The sequence below is a fragment of the Nyctereutes procyonoides genome, unplaced genomic scaffold (genome assembly GCF_905146905.1).
Source record: "Nyctereutes procyonoides isolate TBG_1078 unplaced genomic scaffold, NYPRO_anot_genome, whole genome shotgun sequence".
In the NCBI taxonomy this organism is placed as follows: Eukaryota; Metazoa; Chordata; class Mammalia; order Carnivora; family Canidae; genus Nyctereutes; species Nyctereutes procyonoides.
The window spans coordinates 23307214-23325916 of NW_026575049.1; the positions used below are offsets into that span (position 1 = coordinate 23307214).

At 58.2% G+C, this 18703-nt stretch overlaps 1 protein-coding gene across 1 annotated transcript; it reads right to left on the reverse strand.

The window, feature by feature from the left end:
* Positions 1–1586: 1586 nt before the first annotated feature.
* On the reverse strand, positions 1587–18024 carry BIK (BCL2 interacting killer). Its single transcript, XM_055328938.1, has 5 exons — positions 17997–18024; positions 5152–5292; positions 3743–3850; positions 2972–3089; positions 1587–2098 (listed from the first exon to the last, which is right to left on the reverse strand). The coding sequence occupies exons 2-5, from the start codon at positions 5283–5285 to the stop codon at positions 2009–2011; spliced, it is 450 nt and encodes a 149-aa protein (XP_055184913.1). The 5' UTR covers positions 5286–5292; positions 17997–18024; the 3' UTR covers positions 1587–2008.
* Positions 18025–18703: the final 679 nt, after the last annotated feature.

Sequence of the window (18703 nt, forward strand, 5' to 3'; positions counted from 1 at the left end):
TGTGACCCCTCCCCGTGGGCCTCAGCGTCTTACTGCCCCACGCGGCTGGACTGGCCAACGGTGACGGTCAGAGGATCCCACTGCCCCTCTGGTCAAGCCCCTTACTTCTCTGCTTTGAGCAGATGAGTGAAGTGGCTGCAGCTGGCACCTCCTGTGGTGGCACAGAAGCTGTGGGCAGCTCCTCACAGCCCCAGGGTTGGCATGAACTGGCAAGACAGGGAGTCACACCTCCGTCAAGCTCAGCCAGGGCTCCCATCCCAGGGCCTTTGTATGTGCCACTCCCACTAGCTGGGTGACTCCTTCCCTCGTCTATTCCACAGCAGCTCCTCCGGCCAGCCCTGGTCTGTGTCCCATCCACCCCAGCCCGTTCCTGTCCTGTTGCCTCCAGAACACAGCCCACAGCTCTTCTGTGCTTTTTTCCCTCCCCCAAAAACAATGATTAGAGGGGCCAGGTCTTCACATCCCCGGAACTTGTGCCCAAGCCTAGCACAGTAGGGGTTCCCCTGACATCCATGGTTGGGGAGAATGCTGCAAACCCTAGAACACCTGGGGAGGGAGGTCCTCAAATTCCTGCAGGGAGAAGCCTCTGCATCAGCTGCACCAGGGGGCTCCATAAACAGCATTCCCCTTCCCTCTTCTCACTGAAGCCCAAGCTCCTTGAGAAGCTGCAGGCACCCCCGGCCACATCTTACACCTACATGGTCAGGTGGGCAGTTCTGTCCCGAGAGCTTAGGAGCAAGCTGGGGCTAGATGGTTAGGGAGGACTTCCTGGAAGAGGTGCCTCTGGATCTGGCCTTGCCACTCCCTGGCTTGCCCTGGGTGGTTTTGGGATGGCCTGACCTTGCCCCAAGGGCCGGGTAGTCAGGCCCCAAGCCGTGAGGGGCGGGGCCTGGAGAGCTGTGGCATAGGAGCCTGGTGGTGGCCCTGAGTACGCGGGACCTGGCCAGCCTGGCCGAAGGGTGGCATGTAGCTGCACATGCCAGATGGGCTCTCATGGGCTCTGGGGCTAGCGGAGGGCAGGCCCCAAAGAGGCAGCTGCAGAGGACATGGGCAGGGGGCTGGAGCAAGGGGGGGCCCAGCCCAGGGCTGGCATCTGAGACAGGGGAACTGTGGTGGAGAAGAGGGGACAGTTGGAGCCCAAGTTCCAGAAAGAGGACCTGACTGGGTCTAGAAACAGCACTGGACCCAGGTCTGGGGCAGGCTGGACCCTCACCAGGGTGCCCCTCATCTAGCCCCTTCTCCCTGCAGGCTGCACTGTCCAGCGGGGAGTGCTGAATGAGCAAACCTGGGGAGGGCAGGCAGCCCAGCTGTAAGAGACTGAAGGCCCAAAGGAAGTAATCCCTAATGGTAGATTCAGGCACCAGGCACGACGAGAGAAGGCATAAACCTGATTGTGTTGGGCCAAACTTCACGACAGCAGGTGCAGGAAAGAGCCTGCAGGTGTGTGATCACGCACAGGTGCTTGCACACGCCCACTCTCTCTCCCCCTCCCCCTTGAGCCTCCCGCAAGGGGCCAGAGCTGGGTGGCAAACCCCAGAGAGGACCAGAGACCAGCTGGAAACAACATTTTATTGAGCTCTCCTCAGCCATCAAATCTATTCCAGCAGATTTTCTCTTCGCCCCGGGGCCTCCCCGACATGGGGGTGTGGCCAGCACTCCCCCCGCTGCTGGAGGAAGGCTCCAGGCTCCTTCCCTGCCGGGTGGTGGTAGCAGTGACAGCACCCAGGCCACCTCAGGGGCTGAGGCCAGGAGAGCGGCCCAGCCAGGCCGTGGCGCGGGCAGTTAACCAGTAACCACCCCCGAGGTATAATGAATTCATTTCTCTTACAAAAAAGAAAGAAAAAACTAGTATGAAACCTCAGTAGTGTCCCAGCACTCGGAGTTTAAATATAAAAAAAGGGATCAGCAGAAAACAGTTAAAAAAGACAACAAAACCAGTAAGGCCACCTCCAGGGTGGTGGTCAGGCGGGGGCGAGGCCAGCCCCGTCCCCAGCGGCTCCAGCTGGTGTCACTGGAGGAGGCGGAGGCCCCAGCCTAGTAGCAGCACCAGCAGCAGCAGCAGCGACAGCACCAGCCCGCGCCCCGGGTTGGGGGACACCTGTGAGATGAAGAGCGGGAGAGGTGAGACCTCCAGCCAGGGCCGGGGGTGCTCAGGCCCCCCCACGCGTGCTCGGGGGCATGGGGTGAACCAGGGTGGCTGAGGGTGCTGGAGAGCGGGTCAGGGAGGCGGGGACACAGGAGCGTCTCCAGACAGCACAGCTCACAGGTGGGGACAGCACCCAGAAGCCAGAGCACAGGTGGGCCGGGGAGACGGCCCAGGAGGCGGCAGAGGAGAAGCCCACCCAGGCCGCCGTGGGCACCAGTGGGGGCTGAGCTGGGGTGAGGGACGGTCCCCGGTGCTGCTGGGACAGACGAGGAGGGTCGGGAAAGCAGCTCAGTAGGAGAGGCACCTGCCGGGCAGAGGAGCGAGGAGCCTCATGCGGGGCTGGTGAAGGTGCTCCCGGGGGGTGGGTGGGTGGGGAGCCGGAGCATGGGTGTGGGAGCAAACACGCCTGAGAACTGGAGCATAGGATGGGGGGCAGCCTGGGAGGCTCAGCGGTTTAGCGCCGCCTTCAGCCCAGGGCATGATCCTGCAGGCCCGGGATCGAGTCCCGCATCGGGCTCCCTGCACGGAGCCTGCTTCTCCCTCTGCCTGTGTGTCTGCCTCTCTCTGTGTGTGTCTCTCATTAATAAGTAAATAAAATCTGAAAAAAAGAAAAAAAGAACTGGAGCATGGAGCTGATAAACCAGGGGTCTCCAAGCTGAAGACCGGGAGAAACGAGGGCAAGCAGGCACCACAAGACAACGGGGGGCGGGGGGGAGCGGTCTGTGCCACCCGAGGACATGTCCTGCGGGGCAGCGGCTCTGTGGCTGCAGGTGTCACCGCAGGCAGGCGGGTAAGTCAAGGTCACAGAGCTCACGGTTCATTTACCCTGTTCCGGAAGGTCAGGAAGCTCCAGATGCGGATGTTCTCCCTGAGGTTAGCAAGACCATCCAGGAAACTTCTAAGAACACCTCTCAGGCCTGTCTGGTTGTAGGTAAAAGCCAAGCTGTAAGACAAATAGGCAGGGAAGCAGGGCCATTACTGCAGGGAACAGGGGCGGAGATGGCCTTTATTTCAGGGGAGCCCCGCGGGGAGAGGAGGGCAGGGTCCTCTCCCCCCCACACCACTCTACCCCCTTCCCTGGGTGGCTCCACCAGAGGTTCTCTCTCCACGGGCCATTTCTGGTCCTAAATGCATCTGATTTCCTGTTTCCTTCCCCTACCCACCGGCCCACCGGGGGTTTTGGTCTTGGGTTCTGGAAAATGCTTCACTGCCCACCGGCCCAAGAACCTGCCGGTCCTCCCTCCGGAGGATCTTTGCTGTGATGGAGGCCCAGGCACCCCAACAGAAGGCTGCCTCCCTGGGGACCAGGAGACCATAGTCGCTCTGGCTTAGGGGGAGGGTTTCCACATCCCCACCTTGAGAACCCAGAGATGCTGGTAAATGGTGGAAGTACACAGTGTGCTCAGGACAGATGCCTCCCGGCAGGACACACAGCTTTGCCCAGCTCACCACTTCCTACCAGCACTTTAAGTCAAGACCCTTTCGGAAAAGCAGTCTTGGCTTGATGAAGAGGCAGAGAAAGGCACTGAGTTGTGCTTAGTCTGTGGCCCAGGGGCAGGGGTGGGGCAGGAGGTGGAGGGCTGGGGGGGGCACCACCTGTACATGGCCATCCCGGGCAGCTCGCCAACGCGGGGAAGCATCCATCTCACTTCCATCTCGTCCCCGATGAAGGCCAGCCGCATGGCCACATCGTCGGGGTTGTTGCTGTGGGGAGGGCACAGGGAATTAGGGGTGTGGCCGTGTGGTGACCCCCCCATACACAGGCCCACCTGGCCCACAGGGCCCCAGGTTTGTGGGAGGCAAGGGGTGGCACAGAACAAGGTGGGGGGCAGGGAACCTTCACATGCCCCTCCCCTGGCCCCCACTTTGCTCCAGAAAAGGCCAGCGAGGGCCCATCCCCAGGTGGGTTCCATGTAGCGCAGGCCCCGCTTGTGGGAGGGCAGAGACACGGTTAGCGCCTCTGCTCCTCCAAGGAAAACCCAAAGCTGGAGAATCCTGGGAGAGGACCTCCACCGGGAGGCTTGCCAGGAAAGATGACAAAGGTGGGCGGCGGGGCTGGGCTCTGAGCCCCCACCGGGTCACTGGGACTGGCTTTCCCTGGGGCTCGACCTGCGGACCTGCCCTCCTCCTTGTGGGGAGGGATTCCAGGACCTGTTCCCTGCTCCCCCATCCTGAAACCACCTGTCACCCCCTCCAGTTCCCTCCTCTCACTGACCGGAATCCTGGATGGAAAGGAGGTACCTGCCATCACACCTGATCTCCAAATCCAGCATCCTCCCCTCCCCTGCCCTCCCCTCTGGCTGGCTTCAGCCCTGCTCTCAGGGGTTTGCCCACACATTGCATCTGGGAATTTCCAGGCTCCCAGCTCAGCCCCAGCTGCCTGCCCAGTCTCCCCGGGGTCCCTGCTCTCCATCCCAGGGATGATGGAAGGTCGGGTGGGAGGCTGAGAAGGCCTGGCTGGCAATCAAGGTTGGGGGGGGGGGGTTGAGGTCCCACCTCTGTCCCAGGCAGCCCCAACCCCCAGGTTGGGGACCTAATGACTAAGAGAATCCTGAGGCCTAAAGCAGAAGGGAAGCACCTGGGCCCGGTCCTGGGAAGATCCCCTCTCCGCCGCCCCGACAGCCGGGCCAGGCGCTGTGTGCCGAGTGGCTTCCTCGGGCTACTTCTGATTTTCTAAAATTAGAACCATCTCATCAAGAGGCCTTGATGAGCTGATCACCGTCACCGAGGGGCAGGAGTCAGCCGGTCCTAAAGCCACGGGTTTAAGTCATTTTGGTGGCAGCGCCAAGGCCCATCCCGGGAATATGCTGGACGCCGAGGGCCTCTGTGGGCTGCTCCCTGAGGGGCCGCCCTGCCCGGGCACAGGCCTCCCGGACCACGCCTGGGAATTTCCGCCCTGGAGCCCTGCCCGGACAGCCCCGAAGGCTGCTCCCCTAAGCATACCCCCGAGCTCACTCACCAGAGATGGGGGCGGGTGGGGCCCACAGAGTGTTACTGGGACCTACCTGTTAGGGGAGGGCCCAGGGTCATAATACTCCACGAGATCTGTCATACCCGGAACCTCCAGAACTTCCGGGCCATGCTCCTGCAGGAAGGTGCTCAGAAAAAGGTTCCTGGAGAGGGGTCCTGAGTGAGACATTTCTTCTCTGGGGGAGAAAGACACAGACTAAACCCTTGTTCATCGAAGCCGGGACTCTCCTGCTCACTCTCCCGCATGCCTTGCAGCCGGTGGTGGGCGTGCGACCCCCAGTTCTGAGCCATGAGGTCTCAGAGCTCTGACGCGGGAGGAGGAAAGGGAGCAGCCTCGGCCAGGGCAGCTCTTCTCCCTCCTTGCTGCCTTCAACACAGGAGAGAGGGCTGGAGCGGCAGCAGCCACTTTATGACACCATGGTGGTGCTCAACATAAGGATAACCAACATGCTGGGTGCCTGGGTGGCTCAGGGGGTGATGCCGGGGGTCCCAGGATCAAGTCCCACACTGGGCTCCCCGCAGGGAGCCTGCTTCTCCCTCTGCCTGTGTCTCTGCCTCTCTGTGTGTCTCATGAATAAATACAATTTTTCTCTTAAAAAAAAATAAAATAAAATAAAAGAGGGCCAAGCCTGGGTGGCTCAGCGGTTTAGTACCACCTTCAGCCCAGGGCATGATCCCGGAGACCTGGGGTCGAGTCCCACCTCAGGTTCCCTGCATGGAGCCTGCTTCTCCCTCTGCCTGTGTCTCTTTAAAAAAAAAAAAAAAAAAAGATTTTATTTATTTATGAGAGAGAGGCAGAGACACAGGCAGAGGGAGAAGCAGACTCCATGCAGAGAGCCCTATGTGGGACTCGATCCCGGGACTCCAGGATCACGCCCTGGGCCGAAGGCGGATGCTCAACCGCTAAACCACCCAGGTGTCCCCCACTGAGCCACCCAGGTGTCCCTCTGCCTGTATCTCTACCTCTCTATCTCTCTGTTTCTCATGAATAAATAAAATCTTAAAAAAAAATTAAACAACATGCCAAGGACAGAGGAGAGAGGGACAGAGCCTGCCTCTCTGATGGCATTCTTAAACACTTGCAAAAATACATGCCACAGCCAGCCTAATTGTGCAGGAAAAATAAAACCCAATTCATTCAAATCACCCTTCATTGAGTTTCCAGTTCCTTGTAGCCAGAGGCCCTCCCATTATGACCATGGATTCCCACATCTTAAAGTGTCTACGTCCCCCCTCGGGATAGCCGGTGGGATCTCATGACCTCATTCACCACAATTCACCCCACATCGTAGGTCCGGAATATAATGGTGAAGAATGTGGAACTCAAGGACCCGAGTTCAAGTCCCAGCTCCGTCACTTCGTATCTGTGTGATGCTGAGGGATGGGACACCGACCCTTAAGGTCTTTGCACCTCAACCCCCCATCTTACAATAATGTCCTGGGTTTTAAGAAATTTTCTAAGTCTTCACATTAGCCTGCTGGTTGCAAAGAGAACCCTCTTGGTAGCTTGTTGGGTCCCTAACCTTCCAGGTAGGTATTTAATTAAGATGACACTGGGAGCTTGGAGAAGCTCATGATTAAGCCAAGAAGGGACAGAGCCACGTGTCCCCAGTCCCCAGCCCAGCATGGACGGTGTTCTGCCCTGAAGCGGATCAGCTGTCAGCAGGACGTACACGGGCAGCCTCCAGGGGACCCCGAGTTTGGCAAAAGCACACACAACTTGCTTTCAGCATCAGGAGTGGGGACGGGAGGCCCAGGGCGGGGTGCAGGGTGGGCTCGTGGGCACGCATCCCCCAGGTGTCTCAGGGCGAGTCTAGACAGGTTACTCTCAACACGCGGTCAGAGATGGACACGCTGTGATGTCCTGGGGGGCGCAGACAGGTATTTGAGGGTCTGGGCTCTCTGGCCTTGGGGAAAGGAAACCACAGAAGAACAGCGTTGTTCTAGAGATTGAGTGCCCAGAATGTGTGTCAAGGGGGCTGTTCCGGTTTCCTAAGGGAAAGCCAGGAGAGCCTCCGGTCTGCTCCAGGTGAGAGCCCAGCTTGAAAGGCAGCTCCAGCGGGAGCGAAGCCTGGAGAAATCAGATGTGTAAACACAGGCACGACTGCCACAAAGGGCCCGTGGCCTGACATATGCCACCTGCACCTGCCAGGGCAGCACCTTCCCCTGCGGGCTGACAGGAGCGGTCGGGTCCTGGGTGGGGGCTGGGGGGCGGGTGCTGCCACCTGCTGACGGCACCTGCAGGCAAGGTGTGAGGGCACACAGGCCTGGGACCCAGTGGCGCCCAATGGGGAGGACCAGGTGCTATTTCTAAGAACCCGAAAATGCTGCTAGCAGCTCAACAGCAGCTCAGGGACTGCTGAGTGCCCACTCCTGGTACACCTGTTCCAGGGAACACCAGGCAGCAGGCACAAGCTATGAGGTGTGGGGACGCCTGGCTGGCTCGGTCGGTGGAACACGAGACTCAATCTCGGGGTCGTGAGTTCAAGCCCTGCGGTGGGCATTGAGCTTCATTAAAAAAAAAAAAGCAAAAAAAAAAGCTATGAGGTGACTCTAGTTCCCTCTACAATGTAAAGCTCTTCAACCAGACTTTTAAAAAAACTAGATCACAAAACTAGTCCGGTTGGAAGGCCCTCTGAGCCAGAGACAGCGAGGCTTGCTGGAAGTGGCGGACCCAGTCGCAGGGAGCCTCCTCCAGCCACACCCTGACGCCGACCCCGGATTCAGCCAGCAGCCAGACTCCAGCGCTGCGTGCTTAAAAAAACAGAGAAACAGGGCGCCTGGGTGGCTCCGTCGGTTAAACATCTGCCTTCAGCTCAGGGTCCTGGGATCAAGTCCCGCATCAGGCTCCCTGCTCAGTGGATAGTCTGCTTTTCCCTCTGCCTGCTGCTCTCCCTGCTTGTGCACGTTCTCTGTGTCAAATAAATAAAATTAAATTAAATTTAAAAAAGAGAGAAAGGAGAACATTGGGGGGTGGGGGGCAGCAGCACAAAAGGCAACTGACTCGTTAGATGGAGTCTCAACAACGTAGAGGAAACATTTCAGAATAAAAGACGGGGAGCATTGGGATACCTGGGGGGGCTCAGCGGTTGAGCGTCTGCCTTCGGCCCAGGGCATAATCCGGGGATCTAAGATTGAGTCCTGCATTGGGCTCCTGCATGGACCTGCTTCTCCCTCTGCCTGTGTCTCTGCACTCCCCACCCCCTTGTCTCTCATGAATAAATAAAATCTTAAAAAAAAAAAAAAGATGGGGAACATTGAGGCCGCCGAAGAAAACGTGATCATTCCAGTGACACAGGAGAGGGAAGATTTCTAGCAAACATGAAATGAACCTCTATGCAGAACCACCTCTTGGAACAACCAAGAGGTTCAAGGTTGCTGGACACCAGATCAACATATGAAAATCAATACCCACAAGGCAACCAGAAAATACAGCAGCAGATAGATACCTATTTACAGACACATAAGGCTTTTAGGAAGGAAACGTGATTTAAAAAAAAAATAAAATAAAATAAAAAAAGAGTGGGGGGGGGGGAGCTTAAAACTTTCATGGAGAGGGAGAAGGACGCCTGGGTGGCTCAGTGGTTGAGCATCTGTCTTCGGCCCAGGGCGTGATCTTGGAGACCCGGGATCAAGTCCCACGTCGGGCTCCCTGTGTGCAGCCTGCTTCTCCCTCTGCCTGTGTCTCTGCCTCTTTCTCTCTCTCATGAATAAATAAATAAAATCTTAAAAAAAAAAAAAAACTTTCACGGAGAAAAACGAAGAACTCCACTGAAGGGCATAAAGAACCCAGATACCTGGAACCAGCTTTCACGGACGAGATATTTTAACGCTGCAAGGTTGTGAGCACTCTGCCTGTGTAAGGATTGTGACCCGAGGAGCCTCTAGCTGCTGCCAGGCCCCAGGGAGCTTGGTGTCCATGCAAATGACAATTTCCCAGGAAAAGCAGTCCCAGCCCTCATTTGCATGGGGCCCCCAGCCCCCCTTCCCCTCCTCACCACACCCCAGCAAGGGGCTGCTCTCTTCCCAGAGGCTCCTGTGCACTCCCACGGAAACCCCTGCCTCACCTCAGCCAAGGGGCCACAGTGGGACTTCGGTGGGCATGTGGCCTCTGAGCCTCACTTTGACCCACTGTCCCCACATCCCTCAGCCTCCAGCAGACACTCCCAGAATCCCTGAGCACCAAGTGGGAATGCGGCCCATGAGCCCTACAGGGGCATGCGCCTGACCAGGGACAGTGACCACTGGGCAGCCTGGCTAGGGGGAGGTTGAGGCCTGTGTCTGATTAGCTCCGGGGTTGGGTGAGAGCTGGGGTGGTGCCTCCCCTGCAGACAGGTAGCAGAGTCTTGGGTCACCTAACTCAACCACTCGCTGCAGTACAGTGTGATCTTAGGCAAGGGCTTCAGTTTCCTTATCTGTTAAATGGGGGATAATGATCCCACACTAACAGGGTTCCTTTTCCAGGCAAGAACCAGCACAAACTGCCCGTTAGAACCCCAGCTGATGTGTGAGCACCTACCTGTCACGGCCCGACTCCAGCCCTGTGTAAGGATTCTCATTAAATGCTCACCAACCAGGCCTAGGGGCTCTAGATCTGAGCAGCAGGAATCAAAAGTGTGGCCAGGGACCTGGGCGCAAAGTCCCCGCAGCAGTCCCACCACGCTTGGGGACTCCAGCGCTGGTCACTTTCTGTCCACTCTGCTGTCTACCTGCCCGGCTGCCCTCCAGTCTCTACTGGGCCCGCTCCTAGCTGATCTGCCCCCAGCAGCCTCAGATCCGACCGCTGGGTCTGAGGACTGCTCCACTCAGCTCCCCTGGCCCGTCGGGGGTTGTGCACACTGCTATCAGGGCCCTCTTCTGCCCCTGGCCACCTCACCAGCCCCAACCCTGCCAATCCAATCTCAGGCCCTGCTCCCGCCCCACTAAAGACCACGCGCTTCTGTGAACGGTGCACTGACACATCAGGCCTCCCCCAGTGTTTGCAGGAGCAGGGCCCGCGGGCTGGCAATCCTGACTCCTTTGACCACTCATTCCTACTGGTCCCCAAAGAACTCAGCCCTGGCATCGCCTTCCTAGAAGCTCCAAGGAGGCTGGGGGGCTTGGGGGGCCCACGCAGCCCCTGCCTCTGCTCCCTTCTATCTCTAACCACCCACAACGGGGGCTGCTGATTCTTCATCTGTGGTGTGGACCCCGCGCCTTGTTCCTTCCCTCCTAAATGAAGATACTAGTAATGCGTGTCTCCCAGGGCTGCTGTGAGGACAAAAGGATGGAATCTGTGTTAATGCCCCAACACAACACCACAAACCAGGAGCTGCCATTGTTATTAATCTTTGGTTCCCAGCCCATGGCTCAGAGCACGTTTGTCAAACAACCAATCACAGCCCAGTACTAAGGAAGCTGCAGGCCCAGGAACCTGGACTGCTTTTAAGAATCTATTTAAAAAAAAAAAGATCTATTTTTTTCCAGCAGATTTGCAAACAAGTAGTTTCAAACCGTTCCTGGGTGAAAAGAAGGCACACCTAGACACGCAGCCCCAACCCAGGCTGCAGCCCACACGCTCACCCTCCTACACACTCCCCGGAAAAAGCCACTAGGAACCCTCTTTTGCTCACAGAGCTTGGATGCCAATGTCACTTGTGGGCAGAAGGTGCGGCCCTCATGGCCACAGAGACAGCTGTGGGGCCCAGGAGATGGAGAGAGGGCAGTCTCCCCACCCCCCCAGGTGTGGTTTCACAGGATGTGTGACCTCTCCCACACACACTGGCACGGGGACGGCTGCCGTCCCTAGAGGATGCACCCGTAGTCTCCCCCAGGACCCCCAGCCCAGCCTTGCATGCCAAGCAGGGACAGGTGGTGACCCCTCTGGGGCCCCATCAATACCACCCGGTCACTGGAATCCTGGGTGCCAGGCCAGTGGCTGCTGGGTGGATCCAGCTGAGACCTGGTCACCAGTTTTTTTCCATCGGGGCTTCCCACCCACAAGTGACCCCCATCACCAGCCCTGCTGCAGCCCAGGACGGGGGTGGTGCCCTGGCCTACAGAGCACCCGAGGCTCACAGCATCAGGGGAGCTCAAGCAGAAAAGCCCAGACCTCAGCAAGACAGGCCTGGGTTCCAGTCCCAGCTCTGCCCCTGCTGGATGACTGGGACCTGTCACCTAATTCTGAGCCTAGCTCAGAGAGGGCTCTCCTGCCTGGAAATAGCTCAGCCTCTCAGAGGTAAGAGGATTAAGAGAAACAGGTGCTGCCCACTTCCTGCCACGGAGCAGGGGCTCCAGAGGGCTAAGGAATCCACAAAGCGGGGGGGGGGGGGGGGGGGGTGGGGGGGGGGGTATTTCCACCTAGTAGAGCCACAGCACACTGACCCTCTGATTTCTAGGATGTATCCTGCGTACCCGTGTGGACCTGATAAACTCTGGAAACTGTAGCGGGGAATCTGCAAGTGCTGCTGTGCCAGGACCTGGAAGGCACATGGTTAAACGCAGCAGGGGCGGCTTGTGACCGTGTAGACACACGTGTGTATAAAATAAAGACCCCCCCCCAAAAAAAAATAAAGACCCCAGGGATGCCTGGGTGGCTCAGCCCACCTGCCTTGGGCTCAGGTCTTGATCCTGGTGTCCCAGAATCAGGCTCCCTGCAGGGAGCCTGCTTCTCCCTCTGCCTGTGTCTCTGCCTCTCTCTGTGTCTTTCATGAATAAATAAATAAAATCTTTTTTTTTTAATTTTTATTTATTTATGATAGGCACACAGTGAGAGAGAGAGAGGCAGAGACACAGGCAGAGGGAGAAGCAGGCTCCATGCACTGGGAGCCCGACATGGGATTCGATCCCGGGACTCCAGGATCGCGCCCTGGGCCAAAGGCAGGCGCCAAACCACTGCGCCACCCAGGGATCCCAATAAATAAAATCTTAAAAAAAAAAAAAAAAAAAGGCCACAAACAGACAAATGCTCCCATCTGCGAAGATCATCTGCAGAAGAGGCAAGGAGATTAATAAAGACAGGTAGGGGTCTCTCTAGGACAGACGTGGGAAGGGGGCTGAATTTCTTGTGTTCTACTACGGTGCATGTGCTGGGATGGCTGGTTCAAAAAATAAAGCAAAAATCACTGTTTTGAGGCAATAGCTTGAATTTTCCTTTAGTGGAAAGGTTTGTCTTAAAGGTCTATTTCAGAATGGAGCCTCCACCCCAGCCTCCCCGCCCCCAGCTCCCCTCCACTCACGGCCCCCTCCTGCCTCCACCCTTAGGAACCTGCAGATGCCCCAAACCCAGCTCCTTTGCAGTGGGCAAGACTCGCTTCCCCAGTTATGGAAAAGCGATTGGGGAAAAGAAAGACAGGGCTCGAGAAAAGGGAGGGAGAGAGAAGGAGAAAAAAAAGTGTTTCAGGTAAAAAGAAAGTTGGAAATAGCCATCCATGGGGAGGGGTGGGCTTGGCCTCTGCGGCCTCCGTCTCCTTTGTTCCCTCTGTCGCTGACCACGTCCTTATTTGCATCTACTGAGTCCAGCCTCCTCCAGAAGGAAGGGGTGGGTGTCTGCCCCAATTCACAGGCGGGAACCCAGGAGGCTTGAGGATGGAAATTCAGAGCCCTTGGCCATGCAATCACACCCCACCCCCCACGCCCACCCGGGGCTCCAAAAATACAGTGACCTAGCAGTGCAGGCTGCCCGGAGAATCAAAAGGAAGGCCACCTTGACAATCACACACTAAAGTCTTGCTCTGAGGCCTGAAATCCCAAATAGTTTCCATTGAATTCGATGGTGATGGAACGAACAAGGCGGGGGGGGCCCTGTATGTAGGGCTCGGCCAGCGCCGATGATGTCATGATTCGTGTCAGCAGCGTGACTCTATGATGCCTTCTGAGCCTCCACCACAGAGGCCCATTCAGGTCAAAGTTTGGCGGGAGTCGCTGAGGCTTGATTCAGCGGCAGGTCCCCGGGGAGGCCCCCCTCTGGGCCTGGCTCAGGGCGCTCAGGTAGGTTAGTGGAAATGATGCAAAACCAGCGCCCCCTCCACCGTCCCCCCCCCCCCCCAGAATCCACATTAGGACAGGCAGGTCACCGCAAAAACGGAAAGAGGTGGGTCTGTAACAACGGGGAAAGAAGTCACAGTGAGGTGAGCTGCTGCAAGGCCTGCAGCGATGCGACGTATGCAAATGTCCAGGTCTCACCGCCTCTGTTCACTACCTGCCTGCGGAGGTGGAAGCTGTGCCAGGGGGTACTCAGCCGCTGGGACACCTGGGTCCTGGTCCAGCCTGGCCGTTTGGCCTTGGACATGTTCCTTAGCCCCTCTGGACCCCTAGTTCCATGTCTGCAAAACTACCACTGGGGAGACTTTATTTCTGTCCTTTCCTGCCCAAGTATCTATAAAGATCCTCCAAACTGGAGAAAGCAGAACAGATTAATAATTTTCTGGATGGGGGCGCCTGGGTGGCTCAGTGGGGTAAGCATCTGCCTTAAGCTCAGGTCATGATCCTGGGGTCCTGGGATCAAGCCCCACGTCGGAGACCTGGGCTCCCTGTTCAGTGGGGAGCCTGCTTCTCCCTCCCCCTCCCCCTCCCTCTCCCGACTTGTGCTCTCTCCCTTGCTCTATCTGAAATAAATCAATACATTAAAAAAAAATTCTCTGGATGACTGATTTTGAAATTGGCTTCACACCAGTTTGCTGTGGCCTGAATGTCTGTGTCCACTCCCAAATTCGTAATGCCCAGGGTGATGGTATCAGGAGGTGGGGCCTGAAAGAGGCAATGAGATGCTGTCGGCTCCACTAATGGGCTTAGTGCTCTTCTAAGAGACACCCAGGAGGGCTCCCATCCCGTCCCCGGTCCCCACTCAAGGATACAGGAGGTCAGTGGCACCCTGACCTTGGATTTCCAGCATCCAGAACAGTGAGAAATACATTTGTACTTTATAAGCCACCCAGTCTGTGGTGTTTTGTTATCATACACAGTTCGACGGCGGAGTGAATGGAACCCACGTTGGGGGAGGAGGAGCAAGGAAAACCCAGGGGGATCCCAAAGTCCTTGTTGACACCGAAAAGGGGATCCAAGGGGAACCCTATGCTCTTCTATCCCCATCAGGAAGGGCAGGGTGCCAAGATACTATGTAGGCCTGCAGTTTTTAAGTTTAAAAAGCATGAATATTAAAAGAAGTTTTTGGGGCACCAGGCTGGCTCCATCGGCACAGCATATGACTCTCAATCCCAGGGTTGTGAGTTCAAGCCCCACGTTGGGCATAGAGATTACTTAAAAAAATTTTTTTAAAGAAAAAAATCCATAAATGAATAAATAAAAATAAGTTCTTGGGAAGTATTTAAAATTAGTAAAAGATTGTGCCCCCTCCTCGCTGGGACAAAGTCCTCAGCCCCCCACCAGACTCGCCCTGTCCCTCCTGAGCCCTCAAGCCTGACACTCTGGCCCTCGTCTCCTTCCCCCAGGCTGGTACAGGGGGCCTGCTTCTTCCTTCAGGCCTGGCCCAGAGCCCACCTCCTCCCCGCCCTCCCCAAGACAGAATTAATTGTTCCTCCTCCGTGTGGGTCCCAGCACCTTTGGTAAACAGACCTGGATTGGGCACTTGGCCCATCTGACTCTCTTGAAATGTTTACCTGTCTGTCTGCCCTGCTCAGAACAGGGGCCTAGCGATCGGGAACAGTGAGGGGGCAGGAGGGGCAGGTGATATACTGCGAAACAGAACAAGGGAGCTGGGCTCACAGAGACAGGAGACCCCGGACTTGACACACCCTCGCCCTTCAAGAGCCCAGCAGGAAGTGCTGCTGTGAGGAGGAGGCCGCAGAGGCTGCGTGTATGGTACCCAGGAGTGCCCACTAATGGCAAACTATTATGAGTCTGGAGCTCAGAAGAGGCGCATACCATGCTGACCACCTCACAGAGCAGGGATCTTCCTGATGTGTCATCGTCCATACATGGGCAACTCTGCAGATCTGTGCTCACCTTGATCTGGCTTCTCCTGAGCTCCAAGCCACAGACACACAAATGCTAACTTCTGAGGGGCAGGGGGAGGGGCAAAAACTCTCAATTCTCCCTCTCCGTATCCCAGTGATGCTCCCCAAGGAGCCAGGGGGGCTGCTCTGGGCTCTAGAGCCCGTGCTTCCTCTCAGTCTGGGTGACAGGCCATCTTCGCCCACCTCCAGAAAAACAGGTTTACCCATGCAGTGCCCGGCAAGGCCCAGCGGGTGTTTTGTATTGTCACATCTTAATATTGACACTAGGAAAATCAGCTGTCCTCTCCAAGCCCGCCTCAGGGCGCTGACCACCAGCCCTGGCCTCTCTGCTGCCAGCCTCAATGCCAATGAGGAACTGGGGGCCGTGGCCTCATTTGCTTACATTCTGTATTTCTCCCAGGGCCTGGCCCCGGCCAACCAGCAGCAGGACAAAGAGACCAGGGAGCGGCTCCACATGTCCACTCTAGACCCACTGTAGGCTTCCTGGTGGCTGCCAACAACAAAACCCGAGCGTGCCGGCAACTTCCTTGAAACCTCTTGGAATTGTTCTGAGCCGAGAGAAAAAAAACAGCCGGACTCTCGTGGGATCCACTATGTTCGAGGCAGGGGAAGCAAGAAACCATTAATTGTCTACAAACTTAATAGGTTCACTAAAAACAGGATGCTTTCCAGGGAGAGGGGAAAATACCTCCGAGGTCAGCATGGAGACCCAACCAGCGGATGGAGCCATCCTCCGAGCACCCCCTTCCACATCCTAGCCCATCAGGAGAGGAAAAGAACGAGCTAATGCTGCTCTCTTGGTTTCTCTGCAGCTCAGCAAATCCAGCTTTTATACCTGCCAACCGCCTTGTGAAACTTGGGGGGTACGTAACAGGCATGCAACCCTCCGTCCAGCCTCTTCCCAGTGGGCCCAGGCTGTGCCACCTGCTGGGGATACTCCGCTGAGTGCGACAATTGGTCCTACGGTCCTCATGGAGCTGCATGCGAGCGTCATGCTAAGTGAGCACAAATGGGTAATTTCAATCTGTCTCCAGTGTCCTGAAACAGTACAATGAGTTCCTTGCACGGAGGAAGGGCTGCACCTTTAATAGAGGAGGTAGTCAGGGAAGACTTCTCAGAGGAGGCAAGCAAGCCAACGGAGCCAGGGAAGGATGACACCTACAGGGACGGTGCTAAGTGCATCACTCCATTTGTTTTAGGCCTCACGGGATCCCTGGGGCTTGGAGAAACACCCTTGCTGACACAGTTCCCACCCTACCACCACCCCCCCAAATCGCCTGGCAACCATCTTAGAAGGTTGATTAAATAGGATTCCCCTGGGGGGGGGCACATTCTGAGGCACTGAGTGAACACCCACATCCTGGAAGCCAGTCTCGCAGGTGCTTTAGACACTTCAAACCAAAAACAAGCATAATGAAATTCGTAGAGCATTGACGCCGGTAAGAGCCCTACCCCGCAGCTAAAGCCGGCAGTGACAGCCCTGTGACCTTGAGGTTCAAATGGTGGGAAATCCCCAAATCCTGGATCGAGAAGGGAAGGGTGGAGGAGAGGCCAAGCTGTGGGCAAGGGCAGCACCAACAACCAGAGCTGAGGCTGGAGTCCCCGCCCAGCCACCGCCTGAGACAGACCACTTAGGGAACCAGTGCAAAAACCACACCAATCCACTCCTGAAAGGTGCCACTGCCAAGACGTTACCCCAAAAACATGCCAAGAGAAGCAGACACAAGGTCAAAGCATTCGCGCCAAGGGAAGCCACTGAAGAGCCACCAACACCAAGTGGGTGTTCACAGCTGGCGGGGACCTCATGGACCCATTCTGAGGAATGAGCAAACTGAGGCCCAGAGGCGGGAGCAGCCCCTGTAGGACAACACAGCTGGACAGTGGCTGGGTGGAGAGCTTTGGCCGGGCTCCCAGAAAACAGCCCTGGGCTTTTGGTTTGACGGCGTTTAGGCGGCCTCCTCCTGGAGGCGAGTCTCACTTTGACCACCTGTGAAACGAAGCCTCCAGTCTCTGGAGAGCGGCCAGGATACGGCTCACAACCCTCCCTTCCTGGGGAGCCGGGGCGAAGCCTCGGGGAGAAAACCCGATCGGGGCCGGGCCACAGTGGGTGCGGGGCGGGGGTGACGTGCAGCGGCGCCCCCGGGGCGGCTCATTCAGCGAAAATTACAGTAAAACGACTAACGGCAGACACGGCGGTTTGGCGCCCAGGCGGCCGGGCGGGTTCGGCGGCGCGGGGCTCGGCGGCGGGAGCCCTCGGGGTCACGGGGTGGGACGCGCCCGCGGCCGCTGCAGCGGGTTTGCAGGGCGAGGCGGGGCGCCCCTGCGCGGGGCCGGGGCAGGTGCGGGCGGCGGCCGGGGCAGGTGCGGGCGGCGGCCGGGGCAGGTGCGGGCGGCGGCCGCGCCCCGCTCCGCGCGCAGTTCCTGTTCCGGGCGCCCCCGCCGCCCGCGCCGGAGCCTCTCTCCCGGCCCTTCGCAGGTGCGCGGCCACTCGGGGCGCCCCGGGGCGGGGGGCGGCGGCGCCCGACGCCATCTTCCCGGTTTCGGCGGGGGGGACCCCCTCCCCCGAGGGGGTGGGAGCCGGAGCCGTTGGCGACGCGGGGGGGGGGCGCCCCATTGCGCCGATGCGGGGACCGAGGGCCCGGGGCGCCGCGGCCGGGACCATCGCAGGCGGGGACCTGGACGCCCCGCCGGACGGGGGCGTCTCGGAGCCGGGGGTCCCGAGAGCGACACACCCAACGGCGCCCGGGGCTGGAACCACCTGGGCACAGGTCCCTAAGCTGCCCGCCGCTCGGCACCCTGGGCGCCCATCTACCGGGCTGGGCGCGGGGGCGCGGGGTGCAGGGGCGCAGGGCAGCGGGGTGCAGGGGCGCGGGGCGCAGGGCAGCGGGGTGCAGGGCAGCGGGGGCGGCGGCGGGACCTGGACTCACCGCGGGTGCGGGGCGCTGGAGCCGGGACGCGAACTGTGCGCGGCCGCCGCCGGCGCGCGAGCTTATAAACCGCCGGCAGCGCTCGGGCCCGCCCCCGGCCGCCTCCCCGCCCCCAGCCCCGATCCCCGGCCCGGGCTCGCCGCCGCCGCGGTGCGCTCCGTGGCCCGTCCGGCGGGGGCGCAGTCCCCGGCGCCGCGGAGGACTCGTGGGCGAGGCCTCCCGCGGGTTCGGGGTGTAGGACCCAGGATCTCCAGGCGGGTGGTCCCATTCGCCGTCCGAGCGGGTCCTGACCGCCCGGGGCTTTGGTCCAGGCCCATTTCACCAAGTGGAAACTGGGCGTCGGAGAGGACCCAGCGACAGCGGGGATCCCCCCCCCCGTCATGCTCTCCGTGCTAGCAGTTTCGGGAGTTAGGTTTTGTTTTGTTTTTCTCGATTTTCTTTATTGTGGTGAAATACACGACACGATTTACCGTATTAACCAGTTTGAAGTGTACCGCTCAGTGGTATTAAGCGCCTGCATAATGTGCAACGGTCGCCACCTCCCATCTCTATAATTCCATCTTGTGAAAACAAACTCCATAAAAACTCCCCATTCCTGGGGCGACCGGCTGGCTTAGTGGGTGGAGCCTACGACTCGCGACTCTCGCTGTTCTGGTCACGGTTTCGAACCCTACTTTGGGTGTAGAAATGACTTAAAATATATACAT

Excerpts from the sequence above, each read along its gene's own strand:
- BIK (XM_055328938.1), bottom strand. The coding sequence starts at position 5,285 with ATGTCTCACTCAGGACCCCTCTCCAGGAACCTTTTTCTGAGCACCTTC. Across the intron at positions 3,851-5,151 it reads CCTGGGCCCTCCCCTAACAG|CAACAACCCCGACGATGTGG; the intron begins GTAGGTCCCAGT and ends CCCTCCCCACAG. Across the intron at positions 3,090-3,742 it reads CCCGGGATGGCCATGTACAG|CTTGGCTTTTACCTACAACC; the intron begins GTGGTGCCCCCC and ends TTTGTCTTACAG.